Source organism: Clinocottus analis, unplaced genomic scaffold (assembly GCF_023055335.1).
Source record: "Clinocottus analis isolate CAN_PGR_092001 unplaced genomic scaffold, fCliAna1.0.p SCAF_8, whole genome shotgun sequence".
NCBI lineage: Eukaryota > Metazoa > Chordata > Actinopteri > Perciformes > Cottidae > Clinocottus > Clinocottus analis.
In genome coordinates this window covers 11,669,434-11,695,606 of record NW_027176240.1, presented here as the reverse complement: position 1 = coordinate 11,695,606, position 26,173 = coordinate 11,669,434, and the positions used below count along the sequence as shown (strand labels likewise).

The window sequence follows — 26,173 nt, the reverse complement described above, 5'->3', positions numbered from 1 at the left end:
CACCAGTCACCCTCCATATCGACTCCCGAATGCTCAAGACTCACCTCTTTGAGTTCCTGCTCTCCTTCTTCAGTCCATCCATCTCTTCTATATTTTGCTCGGTCTCTATAGTTGCACTTGAGGTGTGAGAGGTGTTGATAATAATAATGTTCCAGGTTTCAAGCATGCATTACCTGTAAAGGGATGTGTCTTTAAAAAAAAAAAAAACTTTTCACTATAGCTCTTTATTTAACAAGTCCCATAAAATTAAATCTTAAAGCTATAAAAGTATGATTACCACTGTGTTATTTCCATTATAACATCGAGGGTGCATCCTGCACAGTAACATAGGATATTATTTCTATACAGACAGAAGAGCAGAGAAAAAAGAAGAAACCCTTAAAAATATAGAGCGTCATCAGTTCATCCTCCAAACTATTCACGCGTTCATCGTCTGGCCCTGACACTTTCAGATCACATGCGGCTTCTCTCTTCAACCATGAGATATCTGTCTGCTTCCTCTTTCCACCAAGAGACAGTTGAATTATGTTCAACAAAACTGGACATGTTTGAGGCTTAAAGGTTTTTTTGAGAAGTAACTGGTGTGCATGCATATTTTTACTTACATGTTTCTATTTCACAATGTATTTTGCTGAATATATTAATTCACCTGTACATGTAGATAAACTACTGACAACAAACAGATTTGACATGTATGCAATTTGTGAAGAAAGTGAGGCAATATCATATGAAATTAATATTTAATAAGATACAATTTCATTCATGGTTGAATAGAATAGAATACTTTATTGTCATTGTTACAAAAAACAATACTTGCTAAACAAAGAAGATTGTTATTACATCTTTAATTGGATAATGTCTGAAAGATGTCATGCTTCACAATCTCTGTTTCACACTGAGGGGAAAAAAGTCAACACAAGAACAGACAGTTGTGGAAAATTATGTTTTATTGTTACCAATAGCAGCACTGGTCCTCTCTGCGTCAGCCCTTAATCACCGATATCATCACATACCCTGACTGATTGCACATTTTTGTTATGGTTTGGTGTGTGCAAATTGGTTGCAGAAGAGCTGGAGAAATTATGATCTCTTCAAACCTCTGAAAACCACCACACAGAAAATGATTGCTATAACATTTATAAACAATATATTGTGTATTAAAAAAAATACATTATTTATTCTCAGTGTTTAGAAATGCACATTAAGTTTTTGTCCATAAAACTGTCAAAACTCAGCAACATTTGGTAATCTGACGAGAGAACAGATTAATAAAGAACAACAAACAAACAACAAAAGTGGAACACTTGACTAGCAAACAGAAGATCCATTTGGGGAAAACAGCCAAAATGTATCTATTGTGAATAAGAGTTGTGTTTGCTATGAATTTGTGTGTTTATGTATGCTTGTACTACAGCCGATGTGTTTCTTTGTGTGTGCAAGGTATCTCGTTAGAAATGAGGTCTTGATCATAATGTGTGCATTTGTTTAAATAAAATAACTAAGTTTTACTATGACCTTCAGCTCATGGCTAAAACTGTGGATATGGCACCATCTAGTGGACAGATTAAGACCTTGTCATCATTTTGGAAATATTAATTCTTAGCTACTTACGATAGACAAGGTGGCTTTTAAGGTAAAAAATAAAAGTACTAGTATATTAGTAGATTGAGTATTGGCTCACTTAACCCCCCTGTTTAGTTGAAATGCACAAGCTTCCTCGTTGGTCGCCAGTCTGGGTGTGGATGTGATGGAAACCCCAGACCAAGGCAGTAACGTAAACCTCATGTGCGTCCTGCCCGCTGCTCTTAAACCAGACGCGCATGCGCAGAAACAACGCTTGCCTGTCAGTCTACACTTTCACTTTGCGCAGATATCTCGCAGCTTTCCACTCAAAACTACAACAGAACACACGACAAACTTTAACTTTAAAGCCGTGTTTGATGGACTGTAAAGGGTGAAGGTATAATTTCGCCGGCTCGACGACCACCTTTGCTTCAACACATACCAACAAACCGAGCCGTGAACTACACGGTTAGCTAACTTTGGAGCAACAATGTTCTACAACCCACTGTGAGCTAACAGTCATCTGTCGCCTCTGGCCTCCTGGTGAGTGTATGACGTTTGTAGTGTGAGATGTGGTCTTCAGTTTACTATTTGTTCATCTGTCTTTGAGGTATCTAACTTATCTGAGTCAAACATTGTGACATTGGCTCCCCAATAACAACACAGTGTTCAGGACAGCTAACGCTGATGTGACGTTGTTTCCCTTCAGCTCTCTGTACAAACACAGCAACACTAAAAGCAGCTGTATTATATAAGATTAGCAATGGTGCAATACGTGGCCAACATGTTAAGTAGAGTGGGAAATGGTTTACGAACATGTATGATATTTTCTAATGTCGAAACATATTTTAGTACATAATAATAGGTCCTAAAGAACAATTAAAGTAACACTTTCCCCTGCAGACGCATAAAGAAAGATGTGTAAATGCATAAATGAAATGGCTTTAAGAACAGAAGTTGTGATGAAGAGCTACCACCTTGCCTTAACACTGACTATTATTGTGCATAATGTTTCTGGACAGTGACAGATTTTGTATTTTTCCTCATTTTCAGCTGAGGTCTCCGTTGCCCAGCGGCGGCAGGACCCTCACACGATGGAGCGGACTGCACTCAAACAGAGCCAGCTGTGTGGCTCCTGGGAGATGAAGGAGAGACTCGGGACGGGAGGCTTTGGGCACGTCTACTTGTACCAGCACCTTGTAAGTTCTGCCATCTGTATGCATACTAAGGAGAACATAAACCCCAGGACCGTCTTTTTGGCTTGGTCTTATTCACGGTCTGTGTTTGGAGCAGGAGTTGGGAGAGAAGATTGCGGTGAAACTTTGTCGCCTGGAGCTGAACTCCAAGAACAAAGACCGTTGGGGCAGAGAGATTCAGATCATGAAGAAGTGAGTGGAAAGCCTCCACTTGTGTTCAAAAAGCAGCCTATGAACAAACTTCACTGTACATTTTCTTCTTTTCAAACCAGCGCTGAATGTTTGTTCTTCTCTCTCTGTTATAGGCTGAATCATGTAAATGTTGTTCAGGCCAGAGAAATTCCCGAGGACTTGAGCTCCATTGCTTTAAATGACTTACCCCTGTTAGCCATGGAGTACTGCTCAGGAGGAGACCTACGCAAGGTACCAAGTGGGTATTTTATTAAGACCCCATACAATTTGTTTTCTTATCAAACATTGTACTGTTAACCTCTGTACATAATTTTTCAGGTTTTGAATAAACCAGAAAATTGTTGTGGTCTAAAGGAGAGTGAAGTCCTCTCGCTGCTCAGTGACATTGGTAATGTTTCCCTCTGCTTTTTTTTTTTTTTTTACAAAAGTCATTGTTATCCCATGTTGTTGCATAAATGTATGTGGATTGATTTTGCTTTACAAACACAGGCTCTGGTATCCAGTACCTCCATGAAAATAAGATAATTCACAGAGACCTAAAGCCAGAGAACATAGTTCTGCAGGAGATTGGTGGGAAGGTGAATTAATTCCCTTTTTGGCATGCATGTAGTCTGTGTAATCTTTAATTTAATATATTAAATGGTTTTCTGTGCCTTGCTCTCATTATGAAATTGTGTTTTCCTTCAGCTTGTCCATAAAATAATAGATCTGGGTTATGCAAAAGACCTTGATCAGGGCAGTCTCTGTACATCCTTTGTTGGAACTCTCCAATATCTGGTAAGTGTTGTATCAGTAATGCATTGATCTGCATGTAAGGTTTTTTTTATCAATAGATGTCATCAATCAAGCCCTGTTATCTAAATCTATCTCTGTGTGTCAGGCTCCAGAGCTGTTTGAGAGTAAACCCTACACTGTAACTGTGGACTACTGGAGCTTTGGGACCGTGATCTTTGAATGCACTTGTGGTTTTCGCCCCTTTTTACACCACATGCAGCCGGTACAATGGTGAGTCAAGATGGCAGCAGTGCATTTATTGCCTGTCTTTAAAACACATCACACACATGACATTAAAACACATTTAAAATGTCCTTTTCAACTACATATATAATTAGAAGATCTTATAATGCTAAATAATTTGATGACTGTTGCAGTAATTATGAATCACAGCTTGAGTGTTACCATATATAAATATACTGAACTAGGTTGATTTGATATTGAGCAGTGTGGACTCTGTAAACCAGCAATATACAAGGTACACAAATTTTGTATGAAATATACTTGCAATTGATGTGATTGTGATCACAACAATCATATTAATCTGCAAAAAAATGTATTTTAAGATTTTTTTATTGAACATTTTATTGGTCTAGTTTTTAATCTGTCGGCTTCATTTTCAGTTCCCTCTTTTTGCGCGTTTGCCTCTTTTTGTAGGACGAGTAAAGTCAAGAACAAAGGTCCCAAAGACATCATGGCATTAGAGGACATGAATGGAGAAGTCCGATTCTCCACACATCTCCCTTATCCAAACAATCTCAGCAGGTAAAGGCTTTTTCAGACCTTCCGTCAAGCGTCCTGTATTTACCTCATGCACCTAACCTGTGTTGTGTGTGCGTGCGTGTGCGTGCGTGCGTGTGCGTGCGTGTGTGTGTGTGTGTGTGTGCGTGCGTGTGTGTGTGTGTGCAGGCCGCTGTTGGAACCAGTCGAGTCCCTTCTGCAGATGTTGTTACTGTGGGACGCTGCAACGCGTGGTGGAGGGCTGGATTCTGACACAAACAAGCCACACTGTTACACAGCTCTGCAGAATATTCTAAGTTTGAAGGTTAATGATATGAACCTTGCCTTTTTATTAAGCCTCACTTAAAACCAGATTTAATTGATTGCATTTATGGTTTAATATATCCAGATACAGGACAGGAGGAGGAGGACAACCCACATAGCAAACGACCAGGCTTTGTGTTTTTTATTCCGCAGGTGATTCATGTGCTGGACATGACGTCAGCCCAGCTGCACTCTTTGGTTTTGGGTGCTGAGGAGAGCTTGCACTCCCTCCAGCTCCGTCTGGAGACACACACTCAGACACACATCTCCCCGCTGAGTCAAGAGCTGCTGCTGGAGACGGGAATCTCCCTTGACCCACGCAGACCACCCGCGCACTGTCTGCCGGATGGATTGGTATGTGACACACACATGAATACAAATATTAAATGTCATACAGGCCCATCCACAAGAGAAGCACATGTGAGAAATGTTGTCTGCATTACACTGGTAATTGGAATTAGTTTTTTCAGTTGTTTTCTCTACATAATTCAACAGTACAGTTATTGTAACATTTAGTTAAAAATCCGTAAGGTAATGTAAAATGTGAAACATTATTTGACAATATGTGAGCAGACTGTATGAATGAGTCATAGCGGTTGCTTGCTTCCACCCTTTCGGATTTTTCTGGAAGAAAATGTTTTAGTGAGTCTAAACCTCAGCATGTATACCAGACTGGACCAGATAGCAAACCTCCACTAACACACCTTAGTGATTACAGTGATTTTCATTCTCTGCTTTCAGCGAGGCTGGGACAGCTCCATAGTCTTCCTGTTCGATAAGACCCTGACGAAGTACTCTGGACCGCTGACTGCCAGACCTCTGCCAGACAGTGTCAACTTCATAGGTGAGATATAAAACTGCATACCGAGCTGTAAAAATATGTTATAAAAGTTACCCTTCTCACTTCTTTGCGTGGCTGTGTGGGTAGAGCAGTTTGTCCTTTAACCACGATGACAACGAAAACGATGAGACTAGAAATTTGTAAATTTTTAGCAAGTAAAATTATTACATGATGACAGTCTACTTGTTAAGTTGATATGAATAAACTGTGTTGGATTTTAAATCCTTAAATCTTACACCTTCTTCTCCAATTACAATGAGTTTTTAGTCTGAGTTCAAGATTCAAACACTGCGAAAGTTATTGCAACTTCTTTGAATTTGTTGTCTGATCTGTGTGTTGTCTCAGTCAGGGAAACTAAGACGCAGCTCCCACTGTCTGCACTGAGAAAGGTGTGGGGCGAAGCAGTCAGCTACATCTGCGGACTGAAAGAGGACTACATTCATCTGTACCAGGGACAGAGAGCTGCCATGTAAGTGCCCAAACATAAACACACACACACATGCATACACCCACATAATGAAACATCTACCTACCTTGTGTTTGTGTACGTGTAGGCTGAGCCTGCTGCGCTACAACACCAACTTAACACGGTACAAGAACCTGCTGTTCTCCCAGTCGCAGCAGCTACGAGCCAAGCTGGCTTTTTTTAAGACCAGCATCCAGAATGACCTTGAGCAGTACACCAAGCAGAGAAACATTGGCATCTGTGAGTGGATGTTAATCTCCTGCTGCGATACATAATTGAAAGTCATTTGATAGAGATGTAGTGAACTATCTGTGGTTGTTTTTTTCTGAAGCTTCGGAAAAGATGTTGAAGACCTGGCAGGAAAATGAAGAGAAGGCTGAGGGGTTCTCAAAAGTAGGACAGTTGTTACATATTATCAGTTGTAAACTTATTTGCAGTTATTTAAAAGCACTGCATTCTAAGGGTGTTATCTGCTGTAGGTTGCAGATATGGGGTATCTGGATGAAGAGATTGTGGCTCTGCATTCAGAGATTGTGGAATTGCAGAGGAGTCCATTTGCGAGGAGACAGGGAGATGTAATGGAACAGCTGTGAGTATCTCTGTCTGCCAGTTTGAACAGCAGGAATGATTATAGAGAGAAAACAACTATCCAATGTACACATGGACATCTGACTGAATGTATCGTTTGAAAATAAATATATATAACTCCCTCTTTACCTTTTTTTCAGTGGGGAAAAGGCTATTGAACTCTACAAGCAACTGAAAGCTAAATGCAAAAGTAAGTAGAAATCAATACACATTTAAAATAATAGACAACAGTTGTAGAAGCTCCTGCTTTGTGTTGTCGCTAGCCAATTACAGTGGAATCTGATTATTCTATACAATTCAGCTGTATAACAAATAATTAAATTGGCTAAATAAATGTGTCATGAGGGTCACGATTGTTAAATTCATTCCTCAGCTTGGTTGTTGTGAATAGCTAGATGGCATGTAGTATTTGTTTACATGCCTCTGTCAGACGATAGAACATAGATGATCATAGAAGTGTGTTCGTACAGGTCCTGACCCTCCACATGGCTACAGTGACAGCTCGGACATGGTGAAGATGATACTCCAAACAGTTCAGAACCAGGACAGAGTGCTGAAAGACTTGTACACTCACCTGAGGTAAGGTATCCAGTAGTCTAAACAGACAACCACACACACACACATACAGCCATGCAAAGTTCAGTTCAACTGAGACATTGTTTAACAGTTCCCTGTGTGTCTTTTGTAGTTTTCCTCATCTTTTTTTTTTTTTTTCCTGTAGTACAATTCTCGTGTGTAAGCAACGCATCGTTGATTTGTTCCCTAAGTTGGAGAGGGCGGTAGAGAACATAAAAACTGCAGAGGCTGCAGTGATGCAGATGCAAATGAAGAGACAGAAAGAGTTCTGGTACCTCCTCAAGATTGCCTGTGTGAGTATATAACGAATGGCACTACAGAACTTATTCTCAGCTCTCAGTGATGTTTGTGGTGTGTGAAGCTCTGCAATACAGTATTAAATGTATGTCAAATCAAACTGTAGCTAATACGTTGTGTGTTTAGGCCCAGAACAATACTCCATCACAGTCAATAATGCAACAACCAACTGACAGGTAAGATCCATACAAATCACAAGTATACATCACAGTTGTATCTGAAAAACACTGTTAAGGGACTAGTCACACAAAAACAGTATGTAGCATCACTAGCTACATTTTAGAAGATGATTTAAATCTACACTGTGCAGTACAAGGTTAATAATGATCTTTTAAAACCAGCTGCTGGGTTTGGTTCTAATCACAAAGCTGCCACAAGATGTCACCATGCACCTTAAAGTCTAGTAGCTTGAAGAAGAAAAGGGACTTTGATTCCCCTTAATTCAAATGACTTGAGGAAAATAAAGTTGTTTGCAATGACTAAGACACATTCTTGTACACATGGCTCAGTTTGTCAAAACATTTAACACAATTAGCAAAAACACAAAGTTGAGCACTGCAATAACAACTATATAAACACTTTTCAAAATCAAACTTGTGCACACACTTTATTTATGTTAAAGGATTGTGTGCAACCAACCAATCATTATCTTTAACTGCTTATACATCCCAGCTGACATTGGGGGAAGGCAGGATCCACCCTGAACAAGTCGCCAGACCATTGCGGGGCCATTTTGAAACAACACGGGGGTATTTTGCTTCACAGCAAATCAGTACAGCAAGCCTGTTAACACATACAGTACACATTACAGTTGTGTACTCTCTATTAAAATAAAACTGATGAAAAACTGGAAAGAATCTTAAGTAGTAAACGGTGAGCAGTGTGTTGCAAAAGATGCCATGTTTAATTGCAAATTGGGTGTAAAGCAAAAATGTTTTTGAGCTGTTCAGACTTAAGCTGAAATTCAGTTCTCTTGAGTGTCAGTTTCAACAACTGTGTGATATGTGTTATTTTTGTGTGTTGGAAAATTGTAGCAAAATGTAACATGAAGCTTTTTCCTGAAAGATAAACACTACATTCCAACACGCATACTTTTTTATTTATTTTTATTAAAGTACATATTTCAGCTGCCATTACAAAGTACATAATGTTGCATGCAGAATGCATTCATTTGGGACGTACAACTTTGTTTAACAGTGAAACTTGAACTTTGGGTCAAATACCGAGGAAAGCATGCTGGCTTACAAGCTGAAAAAGACGACTAGATGCAGAGGGACATCTTGGTATTTTTGGCACACTGCATTTGACATACTATGTAACGGGACATAATTTTTGTGGCATACTGGTAGTATGTGTATTTGAACATGAATGTTTTTTTGTTTTTAAGATTCTGACATTTCTTGGGTCAGAGGTGGTAATCACTGAGAAAAAAACACTCTTTTGTCTTTTTTAGTGAAACTGTTAATCAGTTATTGGATGAGAATCAGCGTTATATGGGTCAATTAACATCTCTGCTGCAAGACGCCACCCAGGAGATGGAGCACAGTGTCATGGTATGGTATACAGGAGTGAGGCAGTGTGTGAGTGCCTGTAAACACTTCTTTAAATTAACTCCTTGTTAACTATTTTGTTAACTACTTCATAAAATACATTTGAATTAAATATTTCCTAGATCATGCAGGTTCACCTATTTAATGTCAAGGTTTATGTTGTGAGATTGGAGAATGGCACCAGAATGTCCAATAGATTACAGATGGTTGTGTTTGGTCGTACAGTATTTTCCGTGTTTGTTCTCTCACCAGGATCTGGACTGGAGCTGGACTCAGTACAAAGCAGTGCAAGCCCAACACCAGAAGCTGTAGAAACTGACCAAAGACTGTGTGTCAAAGTGTTGAGAGTTAGAGATGTATTTTGTCAACAAGTGCCTTATCAGAGTTACACTATCTGAAAGCTTTGTGATTCCATACTGTGTCTTTTTACATACATGTAATGCTCTAAAACAATGTGTGCAACAGCATGATATGGTAAGCTATTATTATTTTTAACTTAAATGTATATTATTGAGTTTTAGCTGTAACCAAGACTTATTTATTTTACGTGTATTGATTGGTGTAAAACATTGCTGCTGAAAAACTATGCATGATGGAATGTGAATAAATGGTATAAATGTATGGCACATATTGTGTTCAGTCTCGCCTCTGCACGTGTTAAGCGGTAGAAAGAATGTGGTTATTTACATTCACACAGTGGACCAGACAACTGCCTGCACACATACAGGAAACTGCATGTTTATGGAACCCTGGGTTCAAAATTCTTTTGGGAGCTTGTGAAATATAAACAACAAGGACAAGAAGAGTAACATAATTTCACATTGTATATGTACTATAGGGCATAAACAGTATAGTATTTGCAATGAATACAGACACTGAAACACAAATACACTACAATTGTTTTTAATTCCTAACAGTTCATCAGATTGCAAGGTCTGTCTGTCTGTCTGTCTGTCTGTCTGTCTGTCTGTCTGTCTGTCTGTCTGTCTGTCTGTCTGTCTGTCTGTCTGTCTGTCTGTCTGTCTGTCTGTCTGTCTGTCTGTCTGTCTGTCTGTCTGTCTGTCTGTCTGTCTGTCTGTCTGTCTGTCTGTCTGTCTGTCTGTCTGTCTGTCTGTCTGTCTGTCTGTCTGTCTGTCCGTCCGTCCGTCCGTCCGTCCGTAATGGCGTCTGGAGATTATATATAGATAACTATTCATATGGGCCACCTTGTTATATTAGATGCTCTCGACAATGTTAATACATAATCTAACAACAAAAGCATTCAATACATCCTACTTTTTAAAATAATATAATGTTATATAAAATACTAATTTTAAGTCCACTCTATGTTAATATTATGGCAGAATTGAGGCTCTCGGGACATCTGCCATCTGAATATGTAAAGAGAACTTATTTGATCTAATTATTCTAAATAAATAGCTGGACTAAAACGAATGCCGTAAGAACTCTTATTTCCTCTCGCACGTGAAGGCAGCACAACGTATTCATAAAGCGTGACCTGGGAGGCGGGCACGTGAATGATTAAACCAGAAAGGGAAACGATTCCAACCGTTCTCATTTTATTCATCATAAACCAGACATTTATTCTCACTCCTACATATTGATAACTGTATTCCAGCGTTGTGCCAGGTGAGTTAGCTCGTTTGGTTTCCTCAAATTGACTGTAACGTTTAGCTCAAATAATAAACTGACTTCCGAAACCCACCCGATGACGATGAGCGCCAGCGAGCTATCTGACCCAGTTAGCTAGTTAGCGTTACAAATCGAAGCACGTTTCAGCCTCTATAATAAATTAAATATTTTAATTCAGATTCAGGTAAGGTGGTTTTGGTGCAGGAGACTGTATCTGTGGTACAAACATGTTGCTCCATGAGTTGACCGAGGAGCTGCTGGCTAGTTTCCTTACGAGTAGTCTGATCCTACGAGCTAACGCTAGCTCGTCGTGTATGTTTGCGTCAACTATCTGCCTCATGAAGGGTTGTTTCTAATGGAGGCAGCTACTGTTAACTACCATGCTCTGGTATCATACTACGATAACAGTTTCATTCATCACTACAAGGTGAACACTTCCTGTCTCAAACGCATTAATCATAGACTTGTTGCAGAAGGTCCTAATGCTAAATGTATAAATGAACGAGCGTACTGTCAACTGGGTGCCCCTGTGTTACAGTCAGGACCCCTGGGTGCCCCTGACAGTGACGGTAACTGACAAATAATAACAACACGCCGTCTAACTTGTGTATGTGGTAACTTTTATAGTTAACAACAAACTAAATGACCAAGAAACACTTCCAGAGCATTTTCCTAATCTTGCTTTGCTGACTCAGATGCCGTTAAGTTTCGTAATACTAGAGTGTTCAATTTAATATAAGCAATTGCAAACTTTGTCAAACAAAGGTCAGTGAAAATGGACAATAGTTTGTCTTCTCCATTTGCCGATACACTAAATATTTGATTTAAACTTAGTTTGTTTGTCGTATTACATACTTTTACATGCATACAGGAAATATGTCTTCTGCACTCAACCCACCCTTAGCAGGAGCCTGCTGAAAACCACCCGGGAGCATTTACCTTCCAGTATAATGTAATACTATTCTGCAGCTTCACAATCTACGGTGCCTAAGACCATAACGTTTTGAGCATAACATGCCCAACATTCAAACCTTTATGAATGTAGGATTTGTCACAGGACTATTCTGTGAGGCTGCTTTAGTTTTTAGCTACGTCTACACACTGGTAACTGACTGTGTCTACTGCTGCTGACGGTTACAGTGAAAGTCAGACCTCAGGGCTTAAGGTCCACTGAGTACATATTGTTGTATAAACAAACTTAAAACATGTCAGTGTGTTTATGCTTCTTTCTATGCCAGTAGGTAAGTACGAGCAAGGATGACTATGCCGCACATAGGAGCAGTATTTGGAGCAATAGCAGGCGTGATGGCCATCATGTTGCACTCCTCCATTCACAAGATAGAAGAAGGACACCTTGCGGTGTACTACAGGTATCAGAACAAAAATAACAAAATAACACGTATATACTAAGAATATGGATGTAATGTTATTTGATGATACATATACATTGAGTCTGGATTTAGATTTTCTTTTGTCCACACTCTATGGTCAGTAGATAATCTAATGTTAAGAAGTCAGACCAAATCATTTGTTTGTATTTGTTTTAGGGGTGGGGCATTGCTGACTTCTCCCAACGGTCCTGGATATCACATTATGATGCCTTTCATTACCACATACAGATCAGTGCAGGTAAGCATAAGTTTCAGCCCTGTAAACTTGGCCTGTTAGCAGAAGCGTGTGCAACATAAGAGTCAACCAGAATGTGCTGATGCATAAAAACCCAAATGCGATCTTCTATAAATATATCAGCTGCAGCATGCAAACGGTTGCCATTCAACCATGCCTTGGTGGCTTTATTATATATGTATTGTGCTACTAAATATGCATATAATGTAATCTTTTGAAATAGACAAATGTATTATATTTAAGTACCATTATAATAACATTGTTTTATAGCTTATGCCACTGAGATCTTTTTTTTTTTTTAATTTTTGCAAACATATGATTAAAGTCATATTCAGGTTGTAGTGTTTACTTTTTCATTTATTTGGATCCTCAACAGCTGTCAACAGCACAACAAGAAAAAATGATTATTAACAAAACTTTGTCATGTGTTAAATACCTATGTTGTTGAAGAAAAATCTTTTTATCAAATCATGTGATTTTTTTGTTTTGTTTTAGACCACTCTTCAAACTGATGAGATCAAGAATGTGCCTTGTGGAACAAGGTAAGACTGAACTTAGTGATGTAGCTGTTAAGAATTTGATCAATTCATGAATATGTATATATAGATATATTTATTTATACATTTTTATATCTAATTAATTATCGGATTTAATTGATCATAATTTAGGATAGGAATGTATAAGCATTATGCTTCTACCTATACCTTTTCAGTCTTTCTGTTTTTGCATGTCAAATTGTGCCTTTACTATATTGTAATGATTGAATGAATAAAACACCCAAACACACTCATTATGTATTAACATGAAGATTAACATTTTTCTTACCTTTTTCTTTACAGTGGTGGTGTGATGATCTATTTTGACAGAATTGAAGTGGTTAACATGCTGGTCCCTTTAGCAGGTACAACATGTGCCATTAGTTTATTGCAAAACTTTGTCATTTGACTTCTTTATTCTCCCTGCTGCTTGGCATTACAATAACAGTTGCTTTTGTTATTTTATTTGCAGTGGTGGAAATTGTGAGGAACTACACAGCTGATTATGACAAAACTCTCATATTCAACAAGATTCACCATGAACTCAATCAGTTCTGCAGTGTACATACACTACAGGAGGTCTACATAGAGTTATTTGGTGAGTACACTTTTGCTGCTGTGGTAACACATTTCCTTGGAAAAGATAATAGATAATATATGTAAAAAACAATGTTTGTTTTTTTCTTGCAGACATCATAGATGAAAACATGAAGATTGCTTTGCAGAAAGATCTAAATGTTATGGCACCTGGACTTACAATACAGGTATTTAAATGCATACAATCATAACTTGAGGGACACAGTAATAGACTCGAATTCAAGTCACAGTGACTGCAAGATTCTGGCTGGCTCAAGGTTTCAATATACTGGTTGCGAATAAAAGAGACATGTTGCAGCAAATGTTAAAGACGTAAGCCGGATTTATAGTTGTGCATACTTGGGTTATGCCATTGCTACAGAGCCTGAGCACATATCAGCTGTAGTTTTCCTGTAGACTGTGCCACAGTCGCGTTATGTACAAGGAATGTGGTCAGCTCAAGTGGTTTGTGTTTTCTTTTGCAAGTTTGATGCTGGTGGAGATAGTTCAGAGTGATGACATCATTAAGGAAGTTGAAGAAAGAATAACCGGTTTTCTCCTGAACAAGTTTGTTTCACAGATAGTTTAAGGCCAAGTTTTTTTCAAAGTGCCTTCCCTTTTCTATGGCAACTTCAAGACAGCTGCTCGCATTATGAAAACATCCACAACTCAGCTGAAATAATGAACTTACCAACCTTCCACCAATATTTTTCATCAGCAAAACATTTTGGATGACAGGGTAGTTCAGCATTTCCAAAATATTCTGTTGCACACTTTTTGCTAGTGTGCCATTGGCTGAGCTACCACGTGTCGATGGTGGCACCAATGCCCAAGGTTGTGTTCCCCTGACCTAAAGCATAGGTATACTCAGTCCTCAGGACTGCTGTTAATCCCCTGCACCAATTATAAATCCATCTTGAGCTTTGAGCAAATGCTCAAGCGCTCTGGTACTGTTGTTTCCAAATGTCACATTTTAATGCAACCATCACAGGAGAACAATTCTAACTTGAAAACCCAAACAAGCCTGATAACAGCTCACTGACCTTTCCATCAATCTGACAATACATTTTACAATTCATTTGTCTCTCTTCTTTTCTCTGCACTGTTCGAACATCCTGACGAAGGCAGTTCGTGTTACCAAGCCAAAGATCCCTGAATCTATCCGGAGGAACTTTGAACTCATGTGAGTTTGTAAATCTCTACTTTGGTTACACAATCTTAGTGCATGTTTAAAATGTTTGCCTTTTACCCCAAACACTTAATTCAAGTGAGACTATACAGAAAGTAAAATATTTGCGAGAACCTTTTTGGGTATGTGTGTTGTATACGCAGGGAAGCAGAGAAGACTCGTCTGTTAATAACCGCTCAGACTCAGAAGGTGGTGGAAAAGGAAGCCGAGACTGAAAGAAAGAGAGCCGTTATTGGTAAATGTGATGTTGTTTTACCATAAATCAGCCTCCCAGGTTGTCGTTTGCATCACGGTCGTTCCTCGTTTAGTCACTCATGTCTAACCCTATTATCTCCCTCTAGCTTGTGTACATCTGTGAAAGCTCACATTTTTTTTGTCCCATAGAGGCTCAGAAAGTTGCCCAGGTTGCAGAGATCCATTTTCAGCAGAAGGTGATGGAGAAAGAGACTGAGAAGAGAATCTCTCAAATAGAGGGTAAGCCTCACTGTTTTCAGTTCTCCTCTCTGAGATGTTTTTTTTTGTATTCCTGTTTGTGGTGGTGACTGGTAAAGTGGTCTGTCATGTGTCTGTCTCGTTCAACACTGTCTCTTTGTTTCAGATTCTGCCTTCTTGGCGAGGGAGAAAGCTAAAGCTGATGCTGAGTATTACTCTGCTGAAAGGTTTGCAAACGCAAACAAGGTAAAAAAAAAAAAATGCTGTTGACATAATTTTATACATTAACACACAGACAACATCTAATCTAATGGCCTAAAGAGAAAGTTACAATATTGGGAGGTATATTTGTGGAAGCTACACTATAATCATTGTTATGGTATAATAGTTATTATGTTGCAATAATATGATACAGAAAGGGGAAGTACAATGTCCTGATTGATTAATTATAGTCCCCTGAGCTTAATCACGCCCTGTATGGCTTAGTCTCCTGGTCGGTGTAGTTACAGCGGAGTATGTAGCTGTTGTTCTCCTTTCTCTAAATGTTGATGTTATCAACCACCTCCACACTGAATTCAATCCTTTTTTGGACACAAATCCTCCACAATCAAAAGCTAGCAGCAATGTTACATTCACTTTTATGTTGCTGTATATTGTCAGGTCACATTAAAAGGCCTAAAATCCAAACCAATTCTGAAATCGGGTTGCATCATACACATAAGGAAACCCTTCACAGATTTTCTTCTCAAGAATCTCAAACATGCACACACTAACGTGGATACTATATAAGATAATATTAAGATTATTGTGTTGCTTGGAAACACTCGGTTGCTCCGGCTTGTCTCTCTTATTGGCTATTAAGGTCCTGCTTGAAAATACTGACGTTATCAATCAATATCAAACATGTTTGTTGTTATCGGCGAAGCCCCGATAAAGCTGCAAACGGTTTGGAGTCTAGTGTAATAATGACCTCTGATAATGGCCCAGCCTAAATCAAATCCTGACATACTGTTGTCTGTCTTCTACATTTTTGCAGGCAAAGTTAACCCCAGAGTACATGGAGCTGATGAAGTACCAGGCAATAGCAGCTAACAGTAAAATCTACTTTGGCCAGGACATCCCTACCATGTTTGTAGAGGGAACCAACAGCCCCCCTAAGTCTGTCCGCTCCCTTCATCCGCCCAATGCTCAACCAGAAGGGCAATGAGTCCACAGCTCTTTCTCTGCAAAGGACAGGAGAACCTGATGAGGACTTGTCTTGTCTCTAAGGTGGGGAGCTTTAAACTGAAGACGATGGGTGGGATAGCTTCGCAGCTAGTTTCGTGAATAACGCACTTCAGTCTTAAATTTAAATGACAAAGAAAGGGTGTGAATTTAAAAGGCAAGCGGAAGTGAGTGCTAAGGAAGGCGAGATTAAAAGGGAAAGCTTTCTTTTTTCTTTTTTTTCTTCTTTTTTTTTAAACTTCCATTTTTTGGGGAAGACACGTTTTAGGAATAAGAATGATGCCATAGTTAAAAATCAAAAGCATAATAAATGCTTATGCCTGGGAAGGCGACAGCAAGTAGTCGTCCTAATTTCCACGTGCTTGCAATCAGTGCAGTGTTTAACTTTGCTGTTGGATCTGCATTCATTTTGTTTGTTGTATGCAAGACAAGTGATGAAAACAAGTTTTGAGAATGGATTTCCAGTTTAGCTGAACTGGAAACAAACAGGTGACACTAATTATATTAAATGTGATTTGGTTTGTGTAAGCGTGCTTTGTGGGAATGTCATCTCTGTGCCATCTTCTCTTACACTAAATCACTAGTTGGCTCTTCTACATAAAGGAATCTCATCAAATGCTGCTTGTGGATGAACTCAAAATAGTTATGAGTATTTGTCATTTACATTTTCCAGTTGGTTGAAATCATGAAAACTGATCTGTGAAAGTTTTATTTTGAAACGATAGCGTACTAGAAACAAGTGGCCTGGATTTGTTAAATTGTCCCTACATTTGCATAAAGTTGGATATAATCCTACAGATATTCAATTCTTTGAAGTTGGGGGTATTTCATTGTGTGTTGCAGTTTATATAGTAAATATACAGTGGTGTCAGATTGGTGGTAATGCAGTTTTTTTTCTGTTAGCTTGGCGGTTATTTGCTGTTGTTAGTTGTAGCTACGAGCACCTCATGAAGACTTGAGATGACGCACTAAGACCTGCTGTGGCATTTACTGTGAGGGGGGAAAAAAAGGGTTCTAGTGCTGCCAATAGAAAATCAGTCAGATCTTTTCTAAAAGCTAATTTAAGTTTGTTAATGATTCTATGAGTTAATATGGCAGTGTAACAATAAAACAATTGTGTGACAGTGCCACAGGAGGAAGTCATGCAGTACATCTTGCTTTACTCCATCTGGCTTTGGTTATCAGGGCATGCATGTGAAAATGTGTAGTGGCTTGATTCAGATGATTAGTAGTGCCTGCCATTGTCTGCCAACTCCACGATACAGCTTATTCAGATGTGATGAAATGTAAATTCTCAGGAAATTGAGTTCATTTGTTTTCACAAAAAGCTGCTCAATGTTGGACAGAGCTTACACCCTAAAAATTAAAAATAGAGCCGTTAATAAAACGTCGAAAATCTGTTGGCAAGAAAGTAACTTTGATTGAAAGATGATTTTGTTTCACTAGAATGAAATTCTTCTGCAAATATTTGACATGGGCATCTGAGACATTGAGTATTTTGAGCATGTCAGTTTGTCGGAGTATACAAATCATTAACGGAATCTCCTTTCTATGGTCGATGTTTACATTTTTCTCAAATGCAAGAATTGATAGACTGCAAAGGTTTTCAGTCTCTGCAAAACAAGATGATTTCAATGGCAACACACAGTTCCTAATTACCGTGTTGACTGACTCTCAAGTGGGTTTGTTAAATCTCTGATCAGTTGTGTGTGACGATATGAGTTCCAATACAGCACAATAACAAGCGTTGTTCTATTAAAAGATGAATGTTGACAAAGCTTGAGCTTGAAAGTGATGCAAGTTGGTGCTAGTTTTTATTATGTTATGATGCTTTTGACTTTTGTTCAGCTCTATTATATAGTACTTCCACTTTTCAGAATGCAAGCCTTAAATAATAATGGGTTAGCCCAGACTTAAAGATTCAGTAATTCCTGTAAACTAAAAAGCATCATTTGAACTTAACTGTGAGACTTCTTGAGAACTTGGATGTACAAACTGAACAGTACGGCCTCATCACAGACTTGACCTGAGAAAGACGCATCTAGCAGTAGAAACTACTAGTGTTTGGAAGATGTGGTAATGTTTACTTGACCTATGAATGGCAGTTAAAGGCTGCATACTGCATTTGCTTTGGTGATGGGTTTAAATAAAGATGCAAACAAGGAGTAAAAATTACTTTTTTTTTTTTTTTTTTTTTGGTCAATATTTTGTACAATCTGTGAAATTTAAAACACTGTCTCCTTGTTCCAAAAGGTTTATATGCAAAAATGTTTTCAAGTTTTGACAATGTTCTTATGTAAAATAAAACCTATTTTGGTACCTCTCTTCTCCGGCCGTGCTGCTTTGTGTGGATGTTGTGCATTACACTTGGATGCCAGCAGGAGGCAGGCGAACACCATGTCAAATACTTGAACTATGCATAAGTATTGGCTCAATTAAAGGTCAATTGGATGGGCAGTATGCAAATTGACGAGAGTGGTGGTTCTCAAATGAGGGTACGTGGAGGCACTCCAGGGGGTATGTGTGTGGTTTTTTTTTTAAATATATATTTAAAATCGACACCCATTCAAAAATATTCAAAATGGTTATTTATTTTTCAACCCAAATGCTTTTGTGTTGTTAAGCGGGAACTTGGCTGAACAAATATTTAGCAGGGGATACATCACTGAGGAAAGGATGAGAACTGTGCCAAGGCAAGTTTATTTGTATAGCACATTTCAGCAACAAGGCGATTCAAAGTGCTTCACATAAAACTATTAAAAGCAGATTTAAAAACAGGTAAGAAAACATTAAAACAGTCAAGAAAAAATAAAATGAATAATAAAATAAAAAGAATAATAAAATGTGGAGCTATAAGACTGCATGAGAAACGTATAGCTTGTTCACAAAAGTAATCAAGTGTGAGGTCATACAATGACTGAGGAACATATTGCTAATATCTGTGCACAGATTAAGACAAGAAAATTGCAAAGAATTGTCATTCTGTTGGACGCAAACTATCCATGCACACAAAGTTTGGATTTTGGGCCTGTTTTTTATTAAATCTGAACAACGCTTCACAAGCTCAAAATTGTATTTGCTCCCTAACAAAATCACAGTAATTTATTCCACCAAATATTTGAGTTCAGAATTCATACAATGTGCATGTGTTGGTAAGTCACTTATTTAGATGGCCGGGTGGTTGTGGCGACACAAGGATGATTCAGTGAACATTTTCTGTAACGTTTCCTCTTTAGGGTGGCCGGGCTCAGCCTTAGAGGTAGGGTAAAAAGCTCGGACATCAGGAGGGAACTTGGAGTTGAGCCACTACTCCTTTGTATCGAAATGAGTCAGCTGAGGTTGTTCGGGCATCTAATTCAGATTCCTCCTGGACGTCTCCCATTAGAGGTTTTTCAGACACGTTTAACTGGGAAGAGGCCCCGGGGAAGACCCAGGACACGCTGGAGGGATTATATCTCCCGGCTGGCCTGGTAACGCCTCAAGGTCCCCAGAATAAGTTGGAAAATGTTGCAGGTGAGAGGGAAGCCTGGGTTGGCCTACTGGGCCTGCTGTCACAGCAACCCAACCCCAGATAAGCGGCGGAAAATGGATGGATGGATTGAATTGATCACAATCCCTGTTGTTCTAACACACATAATGTCTGACAAGTCTGTAAAATGGTCATCCCAAGAGACTGACTCTAAACCTCGAGTCATGGACTCAGCTCGGCCAGTCAGCTGTTAACAAAGGATTTCCAGGAAGCAGTCACAGTCATGATGAATAAGTTCCTCTTCTGGCCTCTCAGTCCTTAAAGATCCTGTCACAGCCAAACCATCAGTCGTTGCTTTCTGAAGGAGGGTGCTTAGTTTTAGTCTGACTTCAGATATGTTTTATTCCTGGAACTTCATTCATCCTCAACTTGTTTACTTCACTGAAGAGTTTATTCTGTGGATGCCTGGGCTCATTTTATTGGGTGATCTGATTTGAGGTCAGGGGTGCAAAGCCAGCGGGTTTAAAACCCTCCCCTCTCAGGAAGTGGTGTCAAGGTCACATTTGCTGCTTCCTGGATGAGCCAGCACTTACTTTTCCTTCCTTTTGTCCCTGATCTCCAGATCCTGCGTGATCCTTCTAGCCATGACTCCTCTTTGGATTTGTCCCTCCACAGAGGCATGAGGTTGTGGTTCTTCATCTCTGAGTCAAGGCCTGTAAATCTAAGATTTACCAGCTGCAGTCAGCGCGATCACTGGTCGCTGCTCAGTTCTGAAGATTTTTCTCACATTCCTACCCTATGTGTGTGTGTGTGTGTTGGTGCATAACACACACACACACACACACACACACACACACACACACACACACACACACACACACACATACACACATACAAAGACCATTAGCTTTGCTATATCTCTGCACTTTTCTCCTACATTTCTGTGGTGACCCTCAGGATGGATTATGCAGTCATTATACCAGTCAGCTGAAAAATGTTATCTCTAAACCTAATTCTGTGTTGCATGATATGTGTCTTTATCTACCTATTTGTTCATTGTTCTTGTTTTATTCTCCTGTTGTGAATTGTGAGTCAACCTTTAAAGGGGCAGTGCATCAATTTAACAGATAAAGGTCAGTTTACTCATCACAAGAAGTAGGCTTCCACTCATCCTGGACAACGTTTGTATCTTCTTTGGCTCTGAATGGGGCTTTGTTCTGAAAAATATCTTACATTGAGTCAAGGTCATGTAACATCATGTAAAACTGTTTATTTTAATGGGGAGGGGTTGTGTGTGAACTTTTATTCCTACATTTTCCACAGTTAACCACAAGCTGCGTTGACAGTGCTGACCTTTAATGGGACATGGTCTAAAATGGAGGAAGCTGGTTTAGCTGATTAGCTGAGTCTCACCATCCTCTTTTACTTAACATACTCTATTGGGAGTACAAGCTGTTTCACAAAAGAGGAATGATTTGAGACAAGACAGGAGATGATAGTGCAAATATGTCTTCTGAATAAAATAGAGTAAAGGGCCCAGAACAGACATTAAGAGGCATGGAAAGCTGTTCTGAGTTACTAATGTGCTGATCTAGTTGTTCACTAACTCGCCACAGAGCTTTGTACTTCAGTGTTATATTGTCGTAAGCTCAAAAATGGTGATTGATTAGGTGGTATGAAGACGATCAACTCGACAGAGCTCAGTCACAGCTGCAGGCCGCTAAAAAAGATCAGCTGATCTTGATACAGCTCAGTGGGTGGTCTGTGTCTAGTTGTTCTACACCAACTGAGGGGTCGGGATCAAAGACTACGCAGGAACAGAGGAACACTGATGGACAACGTCGATCAACCGCCCAACCCCATCTCACTGACATGACTTGATACTTCATGAAAGGAAGTAAGCTTTATATTTCAAGTGACAGAACACAGGCTGTGATCCGTGTCAGCTGTGGTTTACTCTATTTGGTCATCTGCATGTATTCTGAAAATTATGCTTGAAACAGTGGAAAATGGAGTCATTAATAACTGCGATCTATCTTAGACCAAACTTCACACTTGAACAGGAACAAGAGTTACATAGAAAATGAATGATGTAATTTTAGACTTGGCCAGTAACTGAGTGACAGTCATAAACCTAACACCGCATATCATTTTGTTGGGTTTCTTTCACTGTTTCAAATCTCTACTCTGCTGATTTGCTCAACTCTGTCATGTTTAACAAGACTATTAGGAATGTTAAAGAGGTCAGTTGATGTATTAAGCACTTTAAGGTCAGAAGTCGTAGGCACAGAAGGTCAAAGATGACCGTTGCTACATAAACACTTGATAATCACATTCTACACACTCGTCACAAAAAAGCAACGAGCAACAGCTCAAATTGTCTTACACCATTTATAGTAGATTTTCATTTGCACAAAGACATAATATGCAGTCGCTGAGAAAATAGCTGCAAATGAGAGAAATCCTTTTTTAACATACACTTTTCATGTTAACATGTTTTGCCTTTTGCTTTGTATGTCTCCAGATGGCGCATCAGATCTTCAATGCGTAGGTCCTTCAAGTGAACCAGATGCTCTAACCTCTTCACTTTCATCTGCAGGATCTAGACACACGCACACGCGCGCGCACATACACACACACACACACACACACACACACACACACACACGCAAAAGGAATGTGGTAAAACTATGTGACGTTGATTTCTAAAACTGTGAATTATCTCAATGATGAAAACTTCCAAAAGTGCTAAAAAGGAGATGTTGTACATTTCCGTCATTATTATTTCTTGCCATGCAGATGTGGCCACAGGGAGAGTAGAAAAAAAGTTATATCCGCTGCACAGATACTGACTCACTGACCACCACTGCTGACACAGCTTATGACGCATTTGTATCACACACATCTAAACGTCTCTCTTTCTCTCTCTCTGACACACACACACCTGCAACAATATTACATGTGACAAAGCTCTTCCTCCACAGGATATAAAAAAATGGAAGACAACTTTGTATGCAGATGTTCTAACAATCAGCTTAGTGTGTGCGTGTGTGTGTGTGTGTGTGTGTGTGTGTGTGTGTGTGTGTGTGTGTGTGTGTGTGTGTGTGTGTGTGTGTGTGTGTGTGTGTGTGTACCTCCACAGTCTCCTGCATAGCCATGACAGCTTGCTCTTTTTCCAGCAGGAGTAGTCGTACACTCGGGTCCATGTTTGGGTACAACTGCGCTGTCTGTTGCGGTTTTCTATGCAGTGAAAGAACATAAGACCCATTAATATGAGTAGCACTGCGTTTGATTCATATTAAAAGCTAAATATTTTGGTCATACCCCTTTTTTATTTTGCTTTTTTCATCTTTCGTCTGAGTCACACATATCGCTTCCGTCTGAGGGATTTCTGAAGACAACAAAACAAAACTATAACATTTCTCCAACTATAATATGAACACACAAGAATGACTAAAAACTCTGCTATTGGTAGAAAGCTTAAGGGACTTATCCAATAAATCTTACGGACACAACTAGAGCAAAGGGAGGGGGATTGGAGGCAGATAGCCGATGACTGGGAGCAGAAAGAGGGAGAAACAGGAAAGTAAGATTAGAAGGTGGAGAAAGAGAAAAATGAGGAGGCCTTTAAGTCCTGCAGTGCTGAGCTCAATCCAGTGATAAAGGCCATCTGCTGATGTTGGGAGCTGATATGAGGTCCTGGGCTGTGTGTCTGATAGCGGATGGGGAGTGGATGGAAGAGGAAAGAGCAAAGGGAGGAGGCGCTGGCCTGAGGTCAGCTTTTCAGGGTTGTTTTAGGGACAGATGAGGTGTGGCAAACAGAAAAAAGACATGTCACCGATTTACTCCCGAAAGGTGTTGGCATTCTCTAATCTGCCTGTCTGATGCTGTTAAATGTAGGTATGCCTGTGTGTCTGTGTTGTCGCTGCTATCAGTTGGAAAGATTAGCATTAACACAGAGATGTGAGCAAGGCGCAAATGCTGACAATATTAAGACAGGCTGGAGGAAGGAAGTAGAGAAGCGTTCAGAGGCAGAATCCACCTTCACATCAGTCACCGAACAGTCAGACACAAAATAACACCTTAGTGTGTCTTGAATATGCTGATTTTGTGTTTGTCATCAGACAAGTAGATACAGCACCATTAAAAATAGTCACCCACTTCCCTCTCTGTGCTAAAAAAAAAGGCCCATTTAAGACCGTGCAGCTTCAGTCAAGGTTATAGACTGACTCTGTCAGCTATTACACTTCAGAAATGACACTAACATAATGACACATCATTCACGAGGCATGTGGGCAAAAAACAGTAATAACATTCTTGTTAATTCAGCAGTCGATGTCATTGTAATCCATTTGAATTCCCCATGCCACTGACTTAATCACAGGATCTTCCGGTTGTACATTCTGCAGAAATCTTAATGTCCTGTGATGTAATGTAATGGCAAATATGGCAATAGACAAGTTGGTCAGAGGATAACGTTTTTACAAATGTTTGGATTGAGTAAAGAAAAGTTGATGAAAGCAATAAAATGGCTTCGGGTGAATTCAATTACAATAATAACTACCTGTATGAGGGTTCTCCTGGTTTCTGGTTTCATAGTATTCCAAATCCTGAGTTCAGAGGAAAAATATATAAAAAATGTGGTTGATTTTCTAGTAACAATGGAAGACTGACAACCACAGTAATTTTTAGCTTTCAAATAGACAAAACCAGGCTTATGCTATGTATGCCTCTGAGCATACACACAGACATACAGTACACACCAGTAAATTATCTGTAGTGTTATCCAGCTTCTTGTCTATCTTCTCTCTGAGGGCACTCAGTACTGGCTCTATCGCTCCTGCAGTGCTCAGTACAATCCTCTTTACTGTGTCCTCAGGCACTTGGAAGTTCAGCTTGGAAAACACCTTCCTGTTCACAGAAGAAACAACACACAGATGTTTCTAATACAAATAAGGAATAACCAATAAATAACTTGTGAAAATTAGAATTAGTTACAACAGCAACAGCAGGTTTAACTTATGACAATGCATGGTGACTATACACTGATAAAGGTGCCAATTTGTTTACAGTGGAGAGCCATAAATCTATCACTGGCTATGTGCCACATTCCCAGCCTGGGAGAGGATGAGTGGGTGTGTGTTGGATTGGTTCTCATGACCAGATGCAGAGGCCCTTGGTAGTGCTCAACAAATTGTAACATTTGACTTAAAAGCAGAAAGCATTTACGGCCATTTGGATTAAGCGATATGAATCTTGATATCAACTTTTCTCTTGAGTGTGCTGTTGAATGTGGCTCTTTTCAGATCCGAGGCAGTGACTGTGTGGCACCTTCCTTCCTATTCACAACCTACATATAGTCTCCTGCCTATGGGTGCAGCAACCATCATCAGATACTTTTGAATAACCAAATGAATAAACCCAAGTCTTATGATGTCTTGCCTGTTGAGAAGGTTCCAGTTACTGAGCTTCTGCAGTGTGGAGTTTGCCGGAATATAGTTGTGCAGGTCAACAAGCTTTGGGAAGAAATACTTGACAACCTCTGCAGCCATCACTACAGAGGGTTCACCAGAGAAGTCAGTTCAAGTAAACAAACAAGTAGACATTTGAGCTGACAAACTACAAAATAGCCAAGAAAAGATGAGGTAGGGAAACTAGTTTGAGGTCATATTCCTCCTTCACCTCCCTCTGCCAGCAGATGCAAACTTAGCTCTACTTGTTTGGCATATTGACCAGTAAAGCTAAAGCTAATCAGTGACCTGTGCTTCTGTCTACAGGGCAGTTATGTTATGGGTCATCACCAAACTTGAACAGATAATGACTAGTTAATTAGTTTAAAAAGTAGTTACAGAGTACATATGATCTCTAGGTAATTTTTTTGTGAACTACAGAATACATATAACGACTAGTTAATTAGTGAGTGAACTAGTTACAGAGTACATATAATGACTGACTAGTGAACAAATTAACTAGTGAACTAAGTTAGCTGGCTAGTTACAGAGTACATAACGACTAGTTAATTAGCTATAGTGACCTAGTTACTGTACAGATGACGTCCAGGACAAAGTGTGAGATTGTATCTAAGTTGTTGTTTAGCTGCTATCAAAGTTTCTAGTGACTACATGACCGGTCCTGACCCAGTCAGTGGTGCATGAGGCGCGTTGGTAAACGATACCTCCGTCGCTGAAGTCTCTGGTGATGTGTCTCTTGGGCCGGGACAGAGATATGTTGTCTATCCACGCGTACAGATCCTGCAGCTCTTCTTTGTCGAGTTCTCGGTCCATTGACTGCTCTTCCATCAACATCTGTTTCTGGAGAGTTTACAAAGATCCGGATCGCTCCGCTGACTTTTAGCTCGTTAGCTTCCCCCTGATACCAGGTTGTTTAAGGCGTTGCTGAGCA

At 39.5% G+C, this 26,173-nt stretch overlaps 3 protein-coding genes across 6 annotated transcripts; 2 read left to right on the top strand and 1 right to left on the bottom strand.

The window, feature by feature from the left end:
* Positions 1 to 1,848: 1,848 nt before the first annotated feature.
* LOC137780101 (inhibitor of nuclear factor kappa-B kinase subunit alpha-like) lies at positions 1,849 to 9,703 on the top strand. Of its 3 annotated transcripts, XM_068568444.1 has the most exons (22): positions 1,849 to 2,106; positions 2,617 to 2,762; positions 2,857 to 2,951; positions 3,065 to 3,182; positions 3,270 to 3,339; positions 3,441 to 3,529; positions 3,639 to 3,728; positions 3,832 to 3,956; positions 4,383 to 4,490; positions 4,635 to 4,770; positions 4,923 to 5,123; positions 5,511 to 5,613; positions 5,956 to 6,079; positions 6,165 to 6,316; positions 6,408 to 6,469; positions 6,556 to 6,665; positions 6,805 to 6,854; positions 7,135 to 7,243; positions 7,386 to 7,533; positions 7,664 to 7,713; positions 8,991 to 9,090; positions 9,340 to 9,703. In XM_068568444.1, exons 2-22 carry the CDS (start codon positions 2,658 to 2,660, stop codon positions 9,397 to 9,399), a joined length of 2,205 nt encoding a protein of 734 aa, XP_068424545.1. In that variant the 5' UTR covers positions 1,849 to 2,106; positions 2,617 to 2,657; the 3' UTR covers positions 9,400 to 9,703. The 3 variants fall into 3 exon arrangements, 2 of the variants coding, with proteins under 2 accessions (XP_068424545.1, XP_068424544.1); XM_068568443.1 differs by lacking the exon at positions 9,340 to 9,703 and having other exon boundaries at positions 8,991 to 9,291; XR_011077105.1 differs by lacking the exons at positions 8,991 to 9,090; positions 9,340 to 9,703 and having other exon boundaries at positions 7,432 to 7,533; positions 7,664 to 7,694.
* An 880-nt stretch (positions 9,704 to 10,583) lies between these two features.
* Positions 10,584 to 18,629, top strand: erlin1 (ER lipid raft associated 1). Of its 2 annotated transcripts, none has more exons than XM_068568390.1 (12): positions 10,584 to 10,716; positions 11,961 to 12,089; positions 12,267 to 12,348; positions 12,841 to 12,887; positions 13,185 to 13,246; positions 13,354 to 13,479; positions 13,572 to 13,645; positions 14,582 to 14,640; positions 14,790 to 14,881; positions 15,031 to 15,120; positions 15,245 to 15,324; positions 16,115 to 18,629. In XM_068568390.1, the coding sequence occupies exons 2-12, from the start codon at positions 11,977 to 11,979 to the stop codon at positions 16,283 to 16,285; spliced, it is 996 nt and encodes a 331-aa protein (XP_068424491.1). In that variant the 5' UTR covers positions 10,584 to 10,716; positions 11,961 to 11,976; the 3' UTR covers positions 16,286 to 18,629. The 2 variants fall into 2 exon arrangements, with proteins under 2 accessions (XP_068424491.1, XP_068424490.1); XM_068568389.1 differs by having other exon boundaries at positions 11,958 to 12,089.
* Positions 18,630 to 22,148: 3,519 nt separating this feature from the next.
* On the bottom strand, positions 22,149 to 26,163 carry spef1 (sperm flagellar 1). Its single transcript, XM_068567916.1, has 7 exons — positions 25,947 to 26,163; positions 25,214 to 25,325; positions 24,535 to 24,682; positions 24,336 to 24,381; positions 23,096 to 23,162; positions 22,906 to 23,011; positions 22,149 to 22,373 (listed from the first exon to the last, which is right to left on the bottom strand). The coding sequence occupies exons 1-7, from the start codon at positions 26,074 to 26,076 to the stop codon at positions 22,260 to 22,262; spliced, it is 723 nt and encodes a 240-aa protein (XP_068424017.1). The 5' UTR covers positions 26,077 to 26,163; the 3' UTR covers positions 22,149 to 22,259.
* Between the last annotated feature and the right edge of the window lie 10 nt (positions 26,164 to 26,173).